General features: G+C 39.7%; 1 protein-coding gene across 6 annotated transcripts; it reads right to left on the bottom strand.

Annotated features, from left to right (window-relative positions):
* Positions 1–913: 913 nt before the first annotated feature.
* LOC143876079 (adenylyl-sulfate kinase 3-like) lies at positions 914–15240 on the bottom strand. Of its 6 annotated transcripts, none has more exons than XM_077377701.1 (9): positions 15112–15193; positions 14879–14907; positions 14668–14773; positions 14169–14309; positions 2822–2971; positions 2453–2571; positions 2279–2363; positions 1464–1510; positions 914–1343 (listed from the first exon to the last, which is right to left on the bottom strand). In XM_077377701.1, the coding sequence occupies exons 3-9, from the start codon at positions 14753–14755 to the stop codon at positions 1245–1247; spliced, it is 729 nt and encodes a 242-aa protein (XP_077233816.1). In that variant the 5' UTR covers positions 14756–14773; positions 14879–14907; positions 15112–15193; the 3' UTR covers positions 914–1244. The 6 variants fall into 6 exon arrangements, with proteins under 6 accessions (XP_077233816.1, XP_077233814.1, XP_077233815.1 ...); XM_077377699.1 differs by having other exon boundaries at positions 14879–14940; positions 15112–15185; XM_077377700.1 differs by having other exon boundaries at positions 14668–14907; positions 15112–15240.
* Between the last annotated feature and the right edge of the window lie 7907 nt (positions 15241–23147).

The following is a 23147-nucleotide window of genomic DNA, read 5'->3' as shown; positions in this document are numbered from 1 at the left end:
AAATATCGTCACTCCAATGTTATAATAAGCCTACAAGATCAATGAAAAAATATCGTCACTCCAATGTTATAATAACATGACCTTCTGACAACCCTTTAAATACTAAAGGATGAGATGCTTTCACCCATCTCATTAAAATGTGGGAGTGTTGATATCCCTTCCCTAAAAAAAGGGAAAGAATCAAAGGCACAAATTTTGTGATTGATGGGGTTCACAACACCCATCAGCTTATGATCAAGCACACCAGTCAGTCATTCTTTCGGTGACAAACCCACCGGGAATCCGACCTAGAACCCCTTCTCAGTGGCAAGGCAACCAAAGTTTTCCTTCTCCCCTCAACTGTCTCTCAAAAAAGACGGAGAAGAAAAACAAAGGAAAAAAGAAAGATTAAAAATAGGAAAAAAGAGTTCACAACCTTCCAAGTTGAAAACCCGTGAGAGGATCTTAGGAAAAATTAGGGTAATCAGCTTACCAAATCAAAAACTTGAAAAATTAGTTATCTTTTTTGTTGCACAAAAGCAGGGATGGCTTGGGCTTTTGCTTGACATATAGGCGCCACGTCGGCAAAACCCCTTGTTTGGCTGCCAATAAAGCATTGAAATCCCTAGAGACTGCTAAGGATGTTTTCTGGTTAATCATTGTTTGTCTGATTTGTTGCACTTGTCTCTTCCCTAAAAAAATTTAAGCCAAAAATCATAAAAAGGTGGTTTTTGCTTGGATTTCCGGGGAATGGTACTTTCTCTATCTCCTTTGTCTTCTTTCTCTATATTGGTAATGACACTCCCTACGACTATGCTACAAGGTTGACAACCAAACACTACATAAGCCAAAATCTCGAACAAATGGGCCAATTGTTTCACACAATAATGGTCTAAAAATTCCAGCCACATATTCCAATTGCTTTTCCAAAGGGTAAAGAAGAAACTTAGCTTAATTAAATTGGATCCTTCACGCAGTTGTCTTGAACAATAGAACTAGACTCAAATCCTATATCTTCAAGGAAATAAAAACATGCCAAACACAAGAATTAATACATAATTTACATACAGCGAAGAAGGCCCTCAAATGGAAAATACAATTTCCCAGATGGGCCATATTATTTGCCATCAAACGGACGAAGCATCACAATATGTGACGAAAGAAAAATCAACAGGTTCCGGGGAATGAAATATTCCACACGCTTTCTTGATGCTACACTGTGAAACAGTTGTCCGCGAGATGCGGACTGATACTGTAGAAAATCATTAGTCCTCCAGGAAGTTCTTCTCCTCCAAGAAAGATATCACTTGTTCGGCCATGCCACTCGGGGAGGAACAAACCCCATCTTTCAGCTCTATTTCAATCTGAGTTCAAATATCAGTTTAAGTTAGTAATAGATAATTTTTTATGGTTTGGACTTCGAAAAGACATTTTTTTTAGGAACATATCCTATTTAGACTGAGACAGCTTACTAGATTACACACCTCACATTTCAATGGTGGCTCATAAGGATCATCTATACCAGTAAAACCTGCAAAGAAAAATGAATAGAGAAGTTTACACTTGTCAGAACATATGAGCAAAAAAAAAAAAGATTACAGATATCGCGATTTGTCTGTTGTTAAAATTTTATACAAAGGATTCCAGATAGAATTGGATATTAAACAATTACTGATATCAACATTTCCAAAAAACCTAGATGACCAGGTAATTCATTGTTGAATTAAGGAATAGATTCCTTAACATTGCATATGATTTGCTCATAATTGATGAAATGTTTTATCAGCAGTGGATTTTAGAACAATCTCCTAGATCAACAAAGAACTTAAGAACCGTAACAGGATATCTGATGGTAAATGGGAACAACCAGAACCCATGACATCAAGCTCCCACTTTGGCAGGGCCATCCTGTGTAGCTGAATATAGCAGCCACCCTGCATAGATTAGACATACAGGCATTCGAACCCATCCCACTTTAGTGATGTAGTCCTTTTGACTGGTAACCTTGTGTTGCTGATGCAGGGTGTATCATTTAAAGATGTAATAGTTTTCCATTAGTGAAAATTTTACGTCATATTACAGATGAAAGGCTATACATCCAAGGACTGAACAGTATAATGGTATAATATCTGATCTTATCTACTATATACATGTAAAGAAAATGACAATTAAGATTAAACCCGACTCAAAAGTGTTGATAATAATAATGTCAGACATGAAACTCCATTGTAAAGCCAATACATGTCAGCATCAGTATCGGAATAATTGCCCTGTGCCAGTATACATTCCTAGACCATACCTTTGATCTTTCCTGCACGTGCAAGCTTGTACAGCCCTTTTGCATCCCTTGCCTCGCAAACTTCCAGTGGCATGTTCATGAAAACCTTTACAAACATATGCCAGCCGATTAGCTGAATCAAGAAACATTTCAGTGGTGTGTATAAGATAGGTCATTATAAGAACAAACACCAACCTCAATAAAATCCCCCTTTGGTAATATTTCACGACAGGCATCCCTGTCTCTTCTATATGGAGATATCAAACTAGCAATACAAATAATGCCAGCATCTGCAAAGAGCTTTGCCACTTCCCCTAAAATCAGAAAAAACGGCAGATGATGGGAACAAAAGATTTAGCAGAAATATTCCATTTCCCAACATCCAGTGGCTGAGTTTGGCTTAAGAATCCACATGTTAGTATCAAGCTAAGAACAATTGTGTCAAAGTTTAAATCGCAGTGTAATAGTAAAAACACTCATTCAGCAAGAGTTGCTTTTATAATTTCTACACAATCTTCAAGGAGGGAAAAAAGAAGATAAATAACCTTTCAAGCAGACACTCACCCATCCTACGTATATTTTCTGCACGGTCTTCTGTTTTGAAACTCAGATCCCGATTTAGCCCATGCCTAACATTGTCACCATCAAGGATGTAAGAAAGTTTTCCTCTAGAATGCAACCCTCGACTCAATGCGCATGCCAGGGTACTTTTCCCTGAAATGTGGGTGGTAGGTTAAAATTAAAAAAATACTGAGTACAATAACATGACAACGGAGAAACAGATTTTCCAGAAGAGCAAAATAAAGTCCAAAAACACACGGAAGCCATTCCAGGTCCACGAAAGCTTCCACCCTCACTGAACAGAGAGAACTGGCAGATCCATAAAAAATGCATGCTTGCATAGTCATACCTGAGCTTCTGTCAAACTATTAAGAGATAGTGGTAATTTTTGAATTCATACCAGCACGCGTGTGCCCGCCCGCCCACACGCACGCGCGCGCGCGCACACACACACACACACACACACACACACACACACACACACACACACACACACACACATATATATATATATATATATATATATATATATATATATATATATATATATATATAGAGAGAGAGAGAGAGAGAGAGAGAGAGAGAAGGGTTGTTGTGCTCGAGCGCAGAAACAGGGGGGTGGGGCCATTGGGGGGTGATCCTAAGCATTCATTTGGAAGGCCCCATCATGGATGGGGGGCCTACCAGAAATCAGCTCCATTGGATCACCAATGGGTGTCCATTTGTGGGGCTAAAAATGGACAGATACTGTTTGTTCACAAATCTGTCCATTTTTTGCCCCACAAATGGACACCCTAAGGTGATCCAATGGAGCTAATTTTTGGTGGACACCCTACCCATGAAAGGGCCCATCAAATGAATGCTTTGGATCCCACCCAAAATGTGGCCCCACCCTGTTTCTGCGCTCGAGCGCAGCAAATGCATGCTCATATATATATATATATATATATATATATATATATATATATATATATGAGAAAACGGTTCCTACACATGTGTAGAGAGTTCTCTACACACTAGCTAAAAATACAGTGGGGGCCCACATTGTTTGGGTGATCCAAACCATCCATTTTAAAGACCCTCACATAGATAGGGTGTCTACAAAAAATCAGATCCATAGGATCATCCTAACCACAAGTGTAGAAAACGGTTTCTACACACAAGTGTAGATAAGTTATCTACACACAAGATTAAAATACAGTAGGGGCCCGCATTGTTTGGGTGATCCAAACTCGAAAGCATTCATTTGATGGGCCCTCACATAGATAGGGTGTGCCCAAAAAATCAGCTTCATGGGATCATCCTAACCCTTCGAACCGTGGAGGCAAAAAATGGACAGATTTGTGAAGGTTTATACACGTCCATTTTACCTCCACAAATCGTAGGCTTCGGATGATCCTATGTAGCTGATTTTTTGTGGACACCCTATCTATGTGAGGGCCAATCAAATGAATGGTTTGGGTGAGGTTTGGATCACCCAAACAATATGCCCTTCACTGTATTTTAAGCTAGTGTGTAGATAACTTATCTACACTTGTGTGTAGAAACCGAAATGGACAGATTTGTGAAGGATACACGTCCATTTTACTTCCACAAATCGTTGGCTTCGGATGATCCTATGTAGCTGATTTTTTGTGGACACCCTATCTATGTGAGGGCCAATCAAATGAATGGTTTGGGTGAGGTTTGGATCACCCAAACAATATGCCCTCCACTGTATTTTAAGCTAGTGTGTAGATAACTTATCTATACTTGTGTGTAGAAACCGTTCTCTCTCTCTCTCTCTCTCTCTCTCTCTCTATATATATATATATATATATATATATATATATATCATCCAAACCTACGAAATCCTTTCTTCTGTCTTTCTCTCCTCCCCTCCTCTTCTGCTCTTCTCTCTTTTCCTTAGCTTGAGTTCTTTCAATAAGCCTCTGTCTTCCATTCTTTATGCATTAACATGTTATTAGAGCACTGATCCGATCCATGCATTCTTCTCACCCATCTTTTTTCCCCCTTCTAGTTTCATCTATTAGAAACCTTATATCTGTCTTGTGCTGAATAGACCACTAGGTTTTTTTCCATCGATTGTGCACAGAAACCTAAGAGCAAGGTTTAAAATTTCGGTTTCGGTACCGGTTTCGGACCATGGAATTTCGAAATTTCTAAATTTCGGTCAAAATCTGGTACATAACCCGAAACAAATATTTTATTTAATATTAAATTTCGGTCGAAATTACTGAAATTTCGGTAAAATATTAAATTAATATAAAAAACAGTTTTTTTGGGTCAAATTTCGGAAAAACTGAAATTTTGACTGAAATTCAGAAATTTCGGCCGAAATAAATGACCGTTTGGGTTTTGGTCCATTTCGGTGTCGGTCTTCACCGAAATCCGAAATTTCGGATTTCGGTCGAAATTTAAAACCATGCCTAAGAGGATATCTGTGCTTCTTGATAGGGTGTCTACTACTAAGGAGTTCCTACTTTCCATACTAAAAAAAAAGATGAATTTTGACCTAGATGGCTAGATGCTTCCCTAGTCGAGGAAGGTAAGTGTTGCAATTTGTATTGACTATAGACTGTACTGCCCATATGCATGGAATGTCATTAAGGCTTGCCTTCATTCTGTTTGTGTGTCCCAAATTGTATCTTTTTGTGTTAGTGAGTGTTGTATGATCCACATGCTGCCTCCTTTTTATCGATTGATTGTTGGGGTCTTCATGAATAGTAGATTGCTGTCCTTTTCATAGACTTTCAAGCTATGTCACAAATATCTACAATATTTTCAAAATATCATGTTTTTATCGCGACATTTTGATAAAACTACAAAATCCCAAAATAATCCCGAGATTTTAAAAATATAGCGATATTTTCATTTTTATGAGAAAATATGGAGATAATAGCACGATATTGTCCCGATATCTTTACGATATTTTTATTTTATATTTTATATGGTTAGAGCCGGGTAGAGTCCTTCTTCATGAAAATTTTCTTAAGGATTCATTTAGCCGACCCCAACTAGTTTGGGACAAAGGCTTTGTTGAGTTGAGTTGAGAATATTTTATATTGCTAAATGTACATGTGCCTAAGGGCATAATGGTCATGTGCAATATTCTCCCTTTTATGTAAATACATAAGCGGGGGGGATTTCCCAAACTCACATTTTCTCCTCTCCATTTTCTCTCCAACATAGGATCAGAGCCGTTTTGATCCCCGACCCCCTCCCCAACCTCCTTCCTTCCCATCCCTCGGCACCCATCTCCCATACCTTGGCCTCACATCTCTCCATCCCTCTCAATACGGCAAAACTCCCTCTTTTCCCCTCGTAAATTCAACCCCCCCCACCTCTCCTGTAACCCAACCCCCCCCTCCCCGTGTTGTTGGAAAACACCATAGGGTGTCCTTTCCTTCTAGGCCTGTTAATCGGGCTTTGCACCCTTTTGCTTTAGTGCATTATGATGTATTGGGTCCTGCGCGGACTACCTCTATGTTACGACATCGATATTTTGTTATCTTTATTGATGATTATTCACGCATGACTTGGCTTTATTTACTTAAGGATTGTTCAGACGTTTTCTCTGTTTTTCATATTTTTCATGCTGAAGTTACCAATCAATTTAATTGTACTCTTAAATTTCTTCGTACTGATAATGCACGGAAGTATTTCTCCAAATCACAAGGTGTTAGGAATTAACAACGCAGCAGAATAACGATGCAAAGATAAAACGAAAGATCACAGACAGGACACACAGATTTACGTGGTTCACCCAACCAGTTTGGTATGGGCTATGTCCACGGCAGAGCAACAAGCCAACGATTCTACTATTCTGAAGAAAAGATTACAAACCCTCACACCTCTTTACGGCGTCTCCTGATATCACATCCCTTTTATATGGCGTTCTAAGACGCGTTACAATAAAGAGAAAAAAAAACCCTAATTCATGAAAGTACGAAACTACCCACAGTCAGGGTAGAGTGTACAGTACTTTCCAGATTAGACTGAGATCAGGCTTCACTAATAACACAAGGTTTTGATGAGTTCCTTTCCACTCATGGTATTCTTCATCAACCTTCATGTGCTCACACCTCTCAGCAAAATGATGTAGCCTAACGGAAGATGAGATCCTTACTGGATGGGGCCCACACTCTTCTTCTCCAAATACGGGTTCCAAAGACTTATTGGGGTGATGCAGTTCTTACTGCAAACTACCTTACCAATCGGCTTCCTTTCTCCGTTCTTGGAGGTTCCACACCTTTTGCTACTTTACGTCCTCATCACGACTCGCTCCCTCTCACTTCTAGGATCTTTGGTTGTGTGTGCTTTGTCCATAACGTTGATCCTGGTTTGGATAAGTTAGATCCTAGATCTGAACGATGTATCTTTCTGGGTTACTCACAGACCCAGAAAGGTTATCGTTGCTACAGCTCACGCCTACATCGGTCCTATGTCTCGGCAGATGTCACCTTCTTTGAGACTGAGTGCTACTTTCTCAGCCCTCCGGATGCTACCCACCTCTCTCCTTATTCACACCTTCCTCTACTTGTTCGTGTTCTTCCTGACCCGGTAGTTACTCCTTCTCCATCTCCTCCATTACCAACGCCTAAGATTGTCCCTGTTTATGAAACTTTTGTTCCCTTAAAGGTACCTGCTTGTCCACCGCCAGTAACTAAGAAGACCTATCAAAGCCGAATAAATCTGCAGCTCATCCCTCTCCGGCAGGGCATCGCCAGCTCAGTAGGAGATCCCTCCTTCCACTTCAGAGTTACCTGTCGACTCCCCTATTTCTTCTCATACTTGTTCTCATAGTACTGCTCAACCTATTTTTTCTGTTCTTTCCTATGATTCTCTCACCCATGGTTTTCGCAGTTTGTGTCTTCCTTGTCTTATGTTTCTTTGCCACAATACTTGCCTACGGCACTTGATCACCCGGGGTGGCAGGCAGCTATGAATTTGAGATGGAAGCCCTTCAGGCCAATCAGACTTGGGATTTAGTACCTCTTCCTCTTGGTGCTCGTCCTGTTGGCTGTCATTGGGTTTACATAGTTAAGTAGTTGCCTGATGGATCTGTTGAGTGCCTTAAGGCGCGCTTGGTTGCCAAAGGCTATTCTCAAACCTTTGGCGTCGACTATGGTGAGACCTTTTCTCCAGTTGTAAAGATACCCTCCGTTCGTGTTCTCCTGTCTCTTGCTGTCAACTATGGCTAGCCTCTGCATCAGTTAGATGTCAAAAATGCATTCCCTCATGGTGAGCTCACGAAGGTGTACATGGAGCAACCTCCTGAATATATTGCTCAGGGGGAGATGTCCTCCGTATGTCGACTGAAGAAATCCATCTACGGCCCCAAGCAGTCTCCTAGAGCATGGTTTTGGAGGTTCAGTGATGCTATCATGCGCTTTAGCATGAAGCAATGTGCAGTTGATCACTCTGTCTTAAGCCGTCAGTCTGATGTTGGTTGTATGCTATTGATAGTTTATGTCGATGACATCATCATTACTGACAGTGATTCAATGGGGATCCAGAATTTGAAGACCTTCTTGCAAAAGGAGTTCTCTATCAAAGATTTGGGCCGTCTGAGATGCTTCCTTAGCATTGAGGTAGCGTATTCTACCAGGGGGATCTCCCTCTCATAGAGGAAATACGTCTTGGACTTACTTAAGGAGACAAATTATCTTGGAGTGAAACCTGCCTCAGATTCCATGGACCAAAATGTAAGATTACTTCTTGAAGAGGGAGACTTATTGGATGATCCTGGTAGATACAGGAGATTGGTTGGTAAACTTATATATATCTTACAGTCACTCGCCCAAACATTTCCTTACCAACATATAAGCTCACCTCGTACTTCACATTGGGCAGCAATTCTTCAGATTCTTCAGTACTTGAAAAGTGCTCCAGGTAGAGGTTTGTTGCTCAAGAAGTATGGACATCAGAAGATAGAAGGGTATAAGATTTAGAAAGGGGAGATATGCACAGTGTTCACTAGATCGGTGGACCGATTAGCCGATATGTTGACCAAGCCATTGAACAAAGTATAATTGAGTGATGGTTGTAGCAAGCTAGGAATGTTTGACATTTACATTCCAGCTTGAGGGGTGGTGTTAGATGTTTGTATATGCCTAAGGGCATAATGGTCATGTGTAATATTCTCCCTTTTTCTTTTTTTTTGAAGAGGTAATCAATATATATAAGAAAGAAAAGGGAAGACCAAGAAGGTCACCCAGAGAAAAACAAGGAAAATAAAAAACTCAAAAATACAAAAGCCTTAAGGGGGCAGATAATAAAAAACTCCAATCCCGCACTGACAACATCTCTAGCTAAAGAATTTGCGTCGCCATTTGCCGATCTACGAACATGAGCAAAAGCAATAGATGAGCCCTCAACAATATCATGGATCTCATCAAAGAAAGACCAGAATCTCCAAGGCGGCACCGCAGATCCCCGAAGCCATCTAACCACATTCAAAGAATCACCTTCCACAATAGTATTATCCCAAACCTCCTAGCAATTTTTTTAATACCTTCAAAAGCCACTCTAACCTCAGCTTTACTGGAACCACACACGCCCAGCGGACCAGAAAAGGCCCAAAGAGACGCCCCACTGGAATTACGAAACAGCCCACCAATACCCGCGGGCCCTGGATTACCAAAACTCGAGCCATCAAAGTTAAGCTTCAACCAACCAGGAGGAGGAGGGCTCCATTTTTGCACCACCTTAGATCTGACATCCCCTGCCAAACACAAAACTCGCCAACCTTCCCATAAATAGTAGGCAGAAACAAACTGGAACGGGGGCAAACACCTGGCCCAAGCTATAACAGAGGCAATAATATTGATATAAACTCTATGGGCTGGTTTGTGAACCCCCTTAAAGACCCTAGCATTCCTCTCCTTCCAAATCACCCAGAAGGATGAAAAGAGGCAAATATTCCACAAGATCTTACCTTTCTCTTCCAAGGCACCAACTCCCAACACGACAATACCTCCAAGATAGAAGAAGGGAACACCCAACAAATCCCAAATCTCTTCAAAATTAAACCCCAAACCTTTCTAGCAAATTTACAGTGCAAGAAGAGATGACAAGCCGACTCACCATCTTCCAAGCAAAGATGACAGTGATCCACCAAAAACATACCCCATTTTCGGAGAAAATTAATAGTTTGAAATTTTGAATCCTGTCCCTACAAATATATTCTCCCTTTTATATAAATATATACGTGAGGGGGAGATTTCCCAAACTCACATTTTCTCCTCTCCATTTTCTCTCCAACACATATCTTTATTTATTTTTTAAATAATTTTATTTTTTATCATTTTTTCCGATATAAACCCGAAAAAATAAAAAAAGTAATATATTCCGAGATTTTTCCTTGCCGAGAAATTCCCGAGAACGATATTTGTGACATAGCTTTATAAGTAGTTATCTTGTTTATGTTGCCGCCCAGTATTTTTGTGACTTACCTGCTGATCTATTTGTGTATATCTCTTGTTGCTCTATTGGTTGCTATTTTCTTAATGAATTTGAAAGGTTACTTTCCTAATTGTGTGATCTTATGTGCTATATTATTGTTTGAATCAGCTGCTGCCCTATTCACGATTTACACTCATGAGTGACCTAACCTTAACCAACGTTATGGAGATACCAGGAACAAAACTCACATCAGTTAAGTTGAAGGAGCCAAACTGTCTTTTGTGGGCTATCTGTAAAGATAGCATCGGAGCAAGTGGTAAGTGAAAGTTTATAACTGAAGAAGGTCCGGATGAATCTGATTGTAGATATGAAGATTGGTTCAGGGAGAACAACCATGTCATGACCTAGTTGTGGAATAGCATTGGATCAAAAGTTAGTGCCAGTGTAATGTTCATAGACACTACAAAGGAAATTCGGGACAAAGTTAAGGAAACTAATTGTATGGTGAAAATATTTCTCATACTTGTGAACTCTTCCAGTCTAATTGCATGTCGTAGAAGGGAAATAAATCCCTTAATGCTATAATACTTTGATAAGTATGTGAGAGGGGCTGAATGCATATCAGCCCTTTTCTAATGATCTAGAATTTCTCAAGAGAGAATAAGGATGTTTAGGGCGGCCAAATTCCCCCTTGGTATCGCTCAGTTTATGGAAAGATTTAGGCTAGTAAAGAGATCCCCTCTCTTACTAACCTGTACTCTCCACTTAGTGTATATCGGAGTGTTGTCAGCTTCCAATGGCAGTGTCGGTGATGGATCTGCACTAATGATTGCAGAATACAGAGGTGACAGTGTTAGAGGTCAAGGTGGAGACTAGGCAGAGGTTATGGAGTCATGATTCAAGGGGAGAACATGCTAGAGGTCATGGAATGAGAAAGTGCATTCATGACAACAAAATGTGATCCATGATCAGCATCTCAAGAGACTAAGTAAAACTAATAAACATGCAAACACATTAATACATCCTATGCTAGTACCCAAGATACTTGAAGTGGTAAACAAGGCACTAGTTGGAAGTAGAAAATGATACGCAACAGTTTAATTTTCGCCAAATATAAAAAGCGTAGGAAGAGCCCTGGGGGGCTGCGGATGGATCCTGCATCTGGAATTCTTGGAAACAAGAATTCTTTGATTTTAATACAAAAAGCGTCCAAGATGTTGCACTTACCTCCTTCTAGTTCAATGAGTGGTGTTGGCACTCCATCTTCTTTGTGTATTCCCAGAATTTATTTACTGAGGTGGTAAATCCTTGTGCCTTAACATCTGATTACGTGAAAAACTCAGATTCCATAAGGGGATCAGTCCAATTTTAAGAGAGCGATTATCCTTGCAATATTCCAATGAATTGAATCTTTATTTTATAACCTTATAGGATGTGGTGTTTATTCTTTCCAACAAAAAAGGCTTTCAATGACGAGACTATTTGGACCGCTAAGCAAAATGGTCATTACTCAATAAAGTCCCACTATGTCATCTCTAAACACACACACCCCAAAAAACACACGCAGCACCGCCGCCATGATGTCACCTTTTTATTGTTGGTTCTAAATGGAAAAAATCTTACTACAAAGCAATTTGTATAGGAGAAAATTTTGTGACTTGACAGATGTGTATTCAATGTTTTCTCAATGGAAAATGTGGAACATATTTTCATGTCATGTGAAAGTAGGTTTGCATTGAAGAGAACAAAAGGGCGATTTCTTCTCCCCCCTCCCTAGGTCGATGGAAACCCTAGGGAGGGAGGCAACTTCATCTCTCTCTCTCTCTCTCTCTCTCCTTTTCTTTCATTTTTCTGACCTCTCCCTAATCTCTCTCTTTCTGTTCTCCCCTCTTTCTATCTCTTTGGTCTCTCTTCCTCTTAGATCTATCTCTTCTACTTTCTGATCTCTTCCTTTATCTCCCTTGATGGGCAAGGGAGGTGTTGGTGGCCGAATGATGCCCGGAGTTGGGCAGATCTCGCAGGGGATGCAGCAATGGTGGCCGGAGGTGCGGAATGGTCGGATCTGGGTCCGAGTGGGCCGGATTTAATGGGGAAATGATCGGAACTGGGTAGGGTGGATGGAGAAAGTGGATTGGTGAGTCGGAAGTGGTGGACGTGGCAAGAGTATGAAAAATGGTGGCCGAATTCGGGGGAAAAAATGAAAAGGTTGGATGTGGAGGTGGTGGTGGTGGAGAAAAAGTATGATGGAGGATGGGACGACGGTACTGAGACGGCCGGTTATTCCAAACCCTCATCTCCCTCGTAAAACGCAAAAGGCAGTGGGATGTCGGAAATGGTGCAGCGGAAGACCGGCAAAGAGTTTTGGGAAGCCGTGGGTCGCCGGATCTGGGGGCCATGTTGAGTGGCGGAGGCGATGGGTAGCCGGAGATAGCGTTGGAGTTGCCTTCTGGAGTTTGGGAGGTAAAAGATGAGTTCAATCGAGGTGCAAGGTTGGGGTTAGAAGGGCCGGGGAGTTAGGTTAGGATAGTTGTTTTGGGTTGCAGGTATTTAGCTGGAGTGGTGACAGGTGGTGGCTAGAGATGTAGTGGTTTAGGAAGGAGGTAAGAATAGGGTTACGTGGAAGGTAGGGTAGGGTTTGGTGGAAGTGAAGAGAAAGAATGTTAGGGTGAACAACGTTGGTCTCTAGAGTTAGGTAGAAGAAAGGTTAGGGTTAGGGTTTTAGGTTCTGGTGGAAGTGAAGAGGAAGAAGTTAGGGTGAACAATGGTGGTCTCTAGGGTTAGACTAGGGTTTTTGACTTGGTGGTTTGACGGAGATCCCCCGGGACGGGGCGGTGGCCCAAGGTGGAGGCCGCCGAAGATCGGATTCGATTGGTTGGCTATTGTGAACGGTTAGGGGCGCACAATAGCTTCAGGCCTCTGAGCGGGATTTTTGAAAATCGAATTCGCCAGTTAGAAAGTGATTGAGAAGTCTGTGTGACATGGCAGGTCATACATATGACTTGATGGGGGCCACAAATAAGGCACTTTTTTGTTGGATTCGATTCATTGAGAACATTGGGCAGTGTAAAGGAAAGGAAGGGGGAATGGTGAAGGCACTCTTGGCTGCGGTAGTAGATGAAGAATTCGAAAGGAAAGTGAAATAGTAAACAAAAATAGAAACAAAGGAAAAAAAAAGATGATAGATGCAAGGGCCCTTTTGAAGGGCCCTTGCATCTATCATTCCTCATATAAATGTAGATATATGTAAAGAGGGCCCTTGCATCTATCATTCTTTTTTTCCCTTTGTTTCAATATATAGATGTGTGTGCGTGCTTGTGATAGTTTCTGAGCTCAAGCTCATATAGGTTTTCTGAGGTGGAGTTTTTAAATAGGGTGGGTGCCTATGTAGTTTGTGTTATGTTAGATATTGGTTCTATAGGACCTAACATAGATAGGGTGTCCCTAAGAAATAATCTCCATAAGGTCATGGTAAGCGTTGATTTGTGGAGGTTTAAAATGGACGGCTAAAATATAGTGCATTTTCTACCGGTACAGATCGAATGGTTAGGATAATCCTATCGAGATGGTTTCTTAGGAACAACCTATCTATGTCAGGTTCTATGAAATGAATGGGTTTGATGAGTCAAACAAAATGGGAGATGCCCTATTTAAAAACTCTAGCTCAGAAATTCTATCTAAGCTTGAGCTCAGATACCGATATATGTATGTATATAAATGTGTGTGCGTGTGTGTGTCTGTATAGGGACATCAGTCACACAAGCTCACTTTTCAGCAGATTTTGTCTTCATTCACGAGGTGGCAGCTGTCATATGCAACAGACCATCCGCAAAATGCCTTCTGCGATGGATGGTAGCAAATCCCTATACATAAACAAGCAAAAACACAAACCTACTAACAAGATAGTTATGGGTACATTAATGGCTATGAAAGTTTATCAACAAACCTGATCCACTAAGACCCGTAATCCATATAACACATCCTTTTTGCCCAAGTAACTTTTGTCTTTCAAGTTTTCCAACTGGACATTCTTGCCAGACGATGTTTGTCGACTTTCCAACAGTAGACATCACAACATTGTTTGTTCCTAGTCAAATTAAGAATGGAAACTATTTTAAGATCCAAATAACAGAAATAGATGCTTTAAACATATGAAATTGAAAATCAATTTGAGATGCTCAAAGTTGATGCATTAGGAACAATATTAGAAAATATAATAATAGCTTATGAAACCTTGTAATATTATCATGAAAAATTTGAGTACAAGAGATTGAAGCCATTGAAGTTCCAATTACATGTAAGAGATATGGTTACAAAACGTCACTTGTCCTAGATTCTATCATGCTAATTGAAATTTTTATGCAATAGAACATACAGTTTTATAATAATAATAATAAAAAAGGATTCAAATTTGAATTGGATCTACCATTCAAAAAGAACATTACCAGAAATGGCGGCACAATCGCTCTCCGCCGCGGCCTCTTCCAGTCCCAATTCACTCGAATTCTCCTCCTTTTCGCTCACATAAACCATTCTCGACTCCTCGATCGCCTGAATCGGCGGAAAAAACTTCAATCTCGCAGCAGAAAACCCTAAATCCTTGTTCTTCAGATCAAAACAAACAGAATTCGAATCCGCCACTTGTACAATCCCTACCTTGACAGAAGATCTGAATCCAAAACGACCTAGAACAAATTCGGATCCGATCGAAGTCATATCTTGATCAGATCAATTAAAGAAAGAAATAAGAAGAATGAATTTGGCGGGAGAAAAAAAAAAGATGGGAGAAAGAGGAAGAGCATGAAAGGGATTTGAAAATTGAAATGTCGGTGGTGGGAGGATTTGGAAGGGCGTATAGATAGAGGAGAGATAAGGAGGAGGATTTTTACCTTTGAAATGAGAGATTTAATGGCCGTTTGATTAGGGTTTGTTAATCTGTTCACCGGATTTTTAGATTTTCTTATGGCTTTCTTTTCATTATCTTTCCTTACTTTGTAGTGGGCTTCATTTAATTGTTGAGAGAGAGAGAGAGAGAGAGAGAGAGAGAGAGAGATTAGGGGAGATGATTTTTTCACCCCCACTATAGGATTATGCGCCCCCTTGTAAACGCTTTTTGACGTCAAACTAAGTTACAGGGGGCGCATCATTGCCCTAGATTAGTTGTCTTTGTAAGTGCGTCCTATCCAACGACACTTTTAATTCCCGTTTTAATAGGAATGACAGGTACTGATATGACACACCGACAATGCAGGTAGAAAGGCCCTTTCTGGGTCCTACAGTGTCAGGGGGCACGTATGTGAAATCACAACCGTTGATTTTGTAGTAAAGGCTAATTTTAGTATGATGGGAGTAAAAAAAATGGGAAAACTACTTGAAAGTTGAAACCAAGGTTTTAAATTTCGGTTTCAATAGCGGTTTCGGACCCACCAAAAACGAAATTTCGACCGAAATCCGGCGAAACAAGATAAACAGTATTTTATGCGCGCTGATATTCCAGTTTCAGCGCGGATCCAATGGGGGTCTATCTAGTATCGATGATGTATATACATTTTCTATTATGGATTTGTTTGGATGAATGAAATTTCTTGGAAAAATATTTCCATAGAAAAAAAAGTTTCCAGCATATGGTAAACTCGGTTTCCATGGAATTCTTTTCCAAACTTGAAAATTTTGGACTTTTTTCAAATAAAATTACAAACCTACTAGACCCTGATATTTTCCATGTAAATTGTACTTTTTCCATAATTTTCCCTAGATCTAAACCATAGTTTCAAAACTCCCGAGCTTTGAAAAAAAAGTTTCAAAACTCCCCCAACCACACATTCGACTCCGGGAGTCGACCCCTTTTTCTACCTTGGCCGCATTCTTTTCAGACTCCGCATTTTGCTCTACAAAGTCGATCAAAACTCCTTTTAACTTCCATTGTTATGACTGTGTCAATCAAGTACTCAGCTGGTCAACCGAGTACTCAACCGTATCATGTCGTGTCGACTAGGATTTACTTTGACTGCGTCTTCAAATCCTAATATATATAAACAACTCCTTAAGGTAATCTTTTGTGACCCCTGTATGGAAGTTTGCTATTTGATCTGACCTGAGGTGCTTCGGAGATTTTATAATTGGCTTTCAGTGAGCAAAGCTTGGTCGTTCCCCGCTTGCAATAATTGGATGAGGCCTCTCTTCACCCCAACACTGCTTTCATAGGTGTTGTTGCTATTAATTGTGGGGAGAAGGGGACATGCTTCTGAGTGACCAAAAGGCTTAGTTCTTTGATCTAACCTCTGGTTCTTCAGAATTTGATCTTTGGTGTTGAGTGAGGCAAGGGTGGTGGTCCTCCATTTGCAGTATAAAAGACCCTTTTGGGAAGAGCTTCTATTTCTAAATGATGACCGTGGATAGAATATTATTAGAGAAGCTACAGTTATCTTCCTATATTTCGTGTTTAATTTGGTGGATAATTGTGATATATGGAGGTCTTCTCAAAACCAGGGAGAGAGTACTCTTTAGCATGATTTTAAATTTCGGCCGAAATGACCGAAATATTTTGGTTTCGGCCGCGACCGAAACGAAATTTACATTAAGTCGTTTCTTTACAAGATTTCGGCGAAATTTCACTAAAATTCCAAAATTTCGCCAAAATGTCACTGAAATTTCCTTTTTAGCATTTTTTACAAAATTTCCTCCGAAATTTTAAAAAAGTCCACCGAGATGTTATGATTCCCACCAAAATTTATGAAATATTCACCGAAATAGCAAGAATTTCCACTGAAATCGCCGAAATTTCGGTTGAAATTAAAAATAAAAACGAAATCATAATCATATTTTTACTTGATTTCGGCCCGAAACCGCCGAAACCAAAATTTAAAACCCTGCTCTTTGGTCAGATCCAACCATGGTTTATAATTTCGGTTTCGGTAACCGTTTCGGACCCCACCGAAAACCGAAATTTCGGCGAAATCCGAAAGTTCGGTCCGAAATTTGGTAATTTGGTTCCAAATTCCGGACCCAAATTTCGAAATTTCGGCAGAAATTTTGTAACACTTTAAAAAAAATTAAAAAATAATGCCATTAAATCGAAAAATTTCGGTTTCGGTCCGTACCGAATTTCAGATTTCGGCCAAAATTTAAAACCATGGATCCAACCACTGTGCACGTACCTCCAAAACATTAGCCTCCTGTTTGTATGCCTGCATGCCACAATCTGGTGTTGGTTTGAGACTATCTTTTAATGCCATCAGCTGAATCTATCTGGTTTTTCCTTCTTGGAGGCTTATATTCTACTTTATTGAAATGTGGCATTTGCTTTCAGAATTGTGATTTTAAAGTTCATCTCTGTCGGTAGGTAATATCAGTTGCTATTTGCTGATTGCTTGACCAATTATGCTTGGTAGTTTTGTTTATTTGTAGAAAAGATGGTGATGGCTTACTCCTTCGGTGGCTAACAATTGCAATTGTCCAACTGCGACAGGAACCTTTTTGATTTCAAGGATAGTTTGATTTGGATTTACTGTGAGACATTCTAATTAAATCAATGAGACTGTTTATATTTGTTATGCCACGCAGTAGTCGTATCTTCCACAGGAGAACCTTGGCTCTTGATCTTATAATGGAAAACATGGATGGGATTTTTTCGTAGAGAGATTAAAGTGACTCTAAAAAAAGCCGGTGCGAATTACTATTCAAAAAAAGAAAAAGAAAAAAGATGGTACTAATGCCCGGTATTAGTTGAGGGCTTGGAGCATAATAGAGAACATGACCTTGGATATGAGAGAATGGAGAAAAATGATCCATGTAGACGAGCCCAATTAGTGTCAGGATTAGCCTTAGTCAATTTGAGCCGGGGAGATTCTTTCACCTTCTTCCCTAAAATTTTCTAAATGATTCATTAGCCGCCCCAACTAGTTTGGGAAAAAGGCTCAGATGAAAAATATGTGTGGGGCCTACGATTGGGCCGTAATGTTATTGTACGACCAACTCCATAGGATGATCCAAACCATCCATTTGATGGGCCATAATGTAAATAGGTTGTTCTCCAAAAAATCATTTCCATAGGATGATCGCAGCCCTCCAATCTATAGAGGTTGCATAATATGTAGTTTCTATTTAGATCGGAGGGCTAGGATCAGCCTATGGAAACTATATCTTGGGACGCAACCTATTTACATTGTAGCCCATCAAATGGACGGTTTGTATCGTCCTATGCTGTGGCGTTCATTTTGAAAAGTATGGGCAGGGCACGTTTCCTGTTGGGCCCACCAACTGTTCCCGTTGGAGAGAGAGAGAGGTAAAAAGGTTGGAAACGCAAAAAAAAAAAGTAAAAATGTTTGAGTTTTCAAATTGAGGGCATTTTCGTCCAAAACCCACCCAAACCTATCAACATCACTTCAAATTGGTAGTTTAAAAAACAACCCTAATAAAACTAAGTCCCTTTTTTTGTTGTTGAACATGTCCCTTTTTTAGTTGTTGAAAGGGCGTTATTGTTGTAAGGCCGACCCAATAAATAAAACTGATAACTCCTTTAAGAAATCCAACGGAAGTACTAAGTGGACACCATATGCAATTAAGTGGCTAAACAGTACAAAATATAAGTATGCAACAATCTAGTGTAAATGCCCAGAAAATCCATTCAGGCATGAATCAAATGGTTGATTTTGAGGCAATGGTTAAAAAAGCGCAACAAAAACATGATTTTGAAACGGTTGATTATTTAGTAATGACTATCTGAGGTGAAGCCGTTCCGAAAAAACATAAAAAAAACCTATCTGAGGTGAATCATACCATGTGAGTTGTTCATATCATTAAATGTGAGCCTCATGTCTGGCATATGAGGCAGGAAAGATGGTCGTACATTACTTATATAGGATCATATGCTTGGCTATTTTCCCAATATTTTTCTAAACTTCTCTTGGATTATTTTGATCATTTGCCTCGCCGAATTATTACAAAATCCAACCTTGGTAGGGGTGCAACTTGGGCGGGCTCAGCCCGAACCCGACGGGTTCAACCCGGGAAAAAGTTGGGTTGGGTTGATTGCAGGTCGGGTTCGGGTTGGGTTCTCTGAACCCAAGGTTGAGTTCGGGTTGAGGGCTTGGGCAACCCGACCCGAGTGAACCCGACATTTTTAGTTGTTATTTTTATTTTTTAAGCTAATATATTTCTATTGGACCCTTAGACTTATCTTTAGGGAAATTAAAATAGAGTATTTTGGTATTCGATGTGTCTTTTACGTGGTATGATACTTGGACTTTTCAAAGAAAAAAATCCAAATATTCACTGAAGATAATATGAGAAAGATATTTATATAATATTGAGCAATGATAGACACAAGGGAGCCCTTGCATAAAGAGTGGGAAAAGGGCTCTTCGTTGGATCCACATCATTTTCAGTTACATTTTAAAATCGGTTGAAAAAGAAAAATCAGTTACATTTGATGACGTGGATCCAATCATGAGTCCTTTTGCTGCTCTCTATGCAAAGGCTCCCTTGTATCTATCATTCCTCTTATATATTATAATGTATTCAGACTAATTAAATTTAGATAATTCTCAAACCCGAACTTGCCGTATCATACTATCTTATGCACGTATTGTACCTTGGAAAATATAATTGTATACCAATAACATGGACATTTTAATCTACCCACTACTTCGAAAATTAAAGGCCTCTTTAGATGGGATACAAAAAAAAATTAAGGCTAATGATATTGGCACTACCTTGTTTTAATAATTGCACCTATCTTTATTTTTAGCGCGGGTCCGCTGTTTTCCTTTAATCGGCTTCTGAGAGCGTTTTGGGATCCGGAATAACATTTGACAGCTGTTTAAGTAATAAAAAACATGATGAGATAGCACAATTATCAAAACCTGCTAGTGCAGTAGTGCCAATATCAGTGGCCTTGCAAATGGGACATTGAGACCTCTTTGGAAGCAATAGAATAGATCATTTCTATTAGTATCATATTTAACTTCAAACCCATTTGCATGTAAAATACTCTGCAAAATAATTTTAGAAGTATCCAAAGGGCTCTCGTGGGCCTCATGATCAAAGCTTGATCGTTAAGATATAAAAAATAACAAAATAATGGAACTGGCATGCCCTCCAAAGAAATAACGATAAAATAAAACACTAAATAAATTTGTGCTTAGGTCATTGAGGTCATGGGTTTGATCCCCAACTAACACAAAGGAAAAAGAGGGTAGAATGAAATAAAAATTAGAAAAACCATCTAAGCCATTAGAACTTGGTCTTATTTCTTGAGAATATTTTAAGATTTCTTAAATTATTCTTAATTTTTAGAACTTTTGTATTGGAAATTGTAGCTTCTTTATTTATGAGCAGGGATGAGATGGAAAGAAAGTCTAAGAAAAGGTGATAAGTTATTATGAAAGGGGAGTGATAAATCGACCCCAATGTCGATAAGTTATTATAGAAGTTTCTATAATGTAAGTCCCTCTTTAGACTAGATGGTCAGAATCATCCTATGGAAATGATTTTTGGGGCACAACCTATTTATGTTGTGGCCCATCAATTGGGCAGTTTGGATCATCTTACGGTATGGGGCCTATTGGCTGTGTAGTCCATTTTGAAAAATATGGGCTGAATTCATCCTAGAAGGGGGCTGTACAATGGAGTTTTACCAAAGGCAATGGACTTTCAACACTTGGCGTGGGGAAGAAGAAGCTAAAAAAGGTTAATAGGGTATGTGAAATGTATTGGGATCCGTTTCTAAAAAAAGTGGAGGGAAAAGCAACTCAAGGGCATTCTTGTCTTAAAACATGCTTTGGGATGCGTTTCACCCATTTTTGAGAATTTAGCCAACTCAACCCTTTTTTTTGAGATTTTCAGTTAAAAATCCCATTTTTTGAGAATTTTCCCAATTTTGTAACCGACAAAATATTGGTTTATATGATTTCGTTGGATTTCAACCGCTTTGGGGCAAATTTTCGGTTTTGGCGAGGACCGAAACGCATTCCGAAACTGAAATTTGAAACCATGCTTGTAACTCTAACGGACCCACTATGTCTCACCTGACTGACCCAAATCATATGGATGCATTGGACCGTCTAGGTAGGACGGCAGTCCCAGATACGAGATACAAAAGGCATGAAAATGATGAAAGGGGGAGAAGATATCATTTGACAACTATTAAAACAAATTAACCAGACCGTCTACATACCACTTTATAAAATTGGAACCTCAGATCCAGGTTAGGAAACAGAAAGGAAGAAAAAAAGAATCCCTCATCTTCCACAAAATGATGGCCATTTGAATCCTAACTTAGTTGGGTCCTACTTGGTTGGATCCGTCAATCATATTTTTACTGTGCAGGTCACAGTCTCATTAAGAATCGAACCTTCCATCAGCATCTCCTAAGTCTTGTTATTATTTTTACATTAAAAACTTAGAACAGATTTGGAATTTTTAGTAGACTTTGTCAATGAATTAGCATGTTTTCAGTCGCATACAAGGAAACTATATGCAAGAGCCAAGAGTGTCAATATATATCAAGACCGCTTATCTACACAAGTGTATTCGAATTGACAGTACCAAAAAATGGTCGATTCACCCACACATTTTCAATGAAAACCATTCTCTATCTCTGAAATCACAATTAAAGATAGGATTTGCTAGAGACCATCGCAAAGGCATTTCACGGATGGGCTGTTGCACGAGAGAGCAGCCACACATGCTCACCTTTTTTGTCTTATTCATTCAATTCATCTGACTTGGCTGCTCTCTCGTGCAACAGTCCATCTGCGAAATGCCTTCTACGATGGTCCCTAGCAAATCCCATTAAAGAAATATTGTACCAATAGTTTTAAATTTTAGTAAAAATTTCGAGCACGTAAAAAAAGAAATTGTTCTAAGAAACATATAAGAGGAATGATAGATGCAAGGGCCCTCTTTAACCCAATGGCTAAAGAAGGGCCCTTGAATAGATCAATGACATGGATCTATTCAAGGGCCCTTGTATCTATCATTCCTCAACTTTTGGACTATTCAAGTGTTATTCAAGGGTTGCATCTGCGTAGATAATCAGGATCAAGAAGCATTCAAACAACGTAACATTATTGATGAGGAAAATGGGGCTGGTGAAAGAAGATCGGTGATTCAACGAACAAATACACTAGGGAGACCGGCACTTCGGAGACTAGCAATTTGGACTAAGACTGACGAACACATTAACAAGACGAGGGAGATGAATGGAATCGCGATCGACGGTCTGTAATTGAGAAATTAAAAAGAGAGCTCAATAAGATGAGAGTGATGGTCTCCTTTTTTTTATTCGAATGCGACATTTTCTCCTTTATATAAATTTTTATAAGAAGAGTACTCCTCATGTTTAGCCTTCTAAGTTTAAAAAATATGAAAGTTATTTTCATAAGTAAGAAAAAAATATGAGATATAGGACACTCTTAAGACATTTTCAACTGTGTTTGGGTCATATTTGATTAAAAATAGGGATCTGCTTCACATGGTACCCCGTGCGGACCCACATCGTCCGTTCTATGTTTCCATCCACTGGACCTATATGGACCCAGTCTAGGTATGACGACAGCCCTAGAAAATGAAAATGATGAAATGGGTGGAAATGTCGTTTCACAACAATCTATAAAAATAATCAAGGGCATTGATAAATTCGCCCCCGTGTAAGATACTTCGCACCCGTTCAACGTGAATCGACATTAAAAAGTAGGGGTGCGACTCAGGTCGGGTTGGATCGGGCTGAGGCCAGCCCTAACGATATCACTCCCTCAACCCTAACCCAACCCAACCCATCTAACCAGAATCGGTTCGTGTTGAGTCGGGTTGGGTCGGGTTCACCTTAGGCCAAACGGTAAAAATATAATAATACAAAGAAAATCAGGATAAAATTAGAGGACGGAGGTCGGATTGCAAAGGCCTCAACCCTAACCCAACCCAA

The sequence above is a fragment of the Tasmannia lanceolata genome, unplaced genomic scaffold (assembly GCF_043159265.1).
Source record: "Tasmannia lanceolata isolate RefF3 unplaced genomic scaffold, GAP_Taslan_0.1 ptg000004l, whole genome shotgun sequence".
Lineage (NCBI taxonomy): Eukaryota > Viridiplantae > Streptophyta > Magnoliopsida > Canellales > Winteraceae > Tasmannia > Tasmannia lanceolata.
This window is presented reverse-complemented; position numbering and strand designations above follow the sequence as displayed.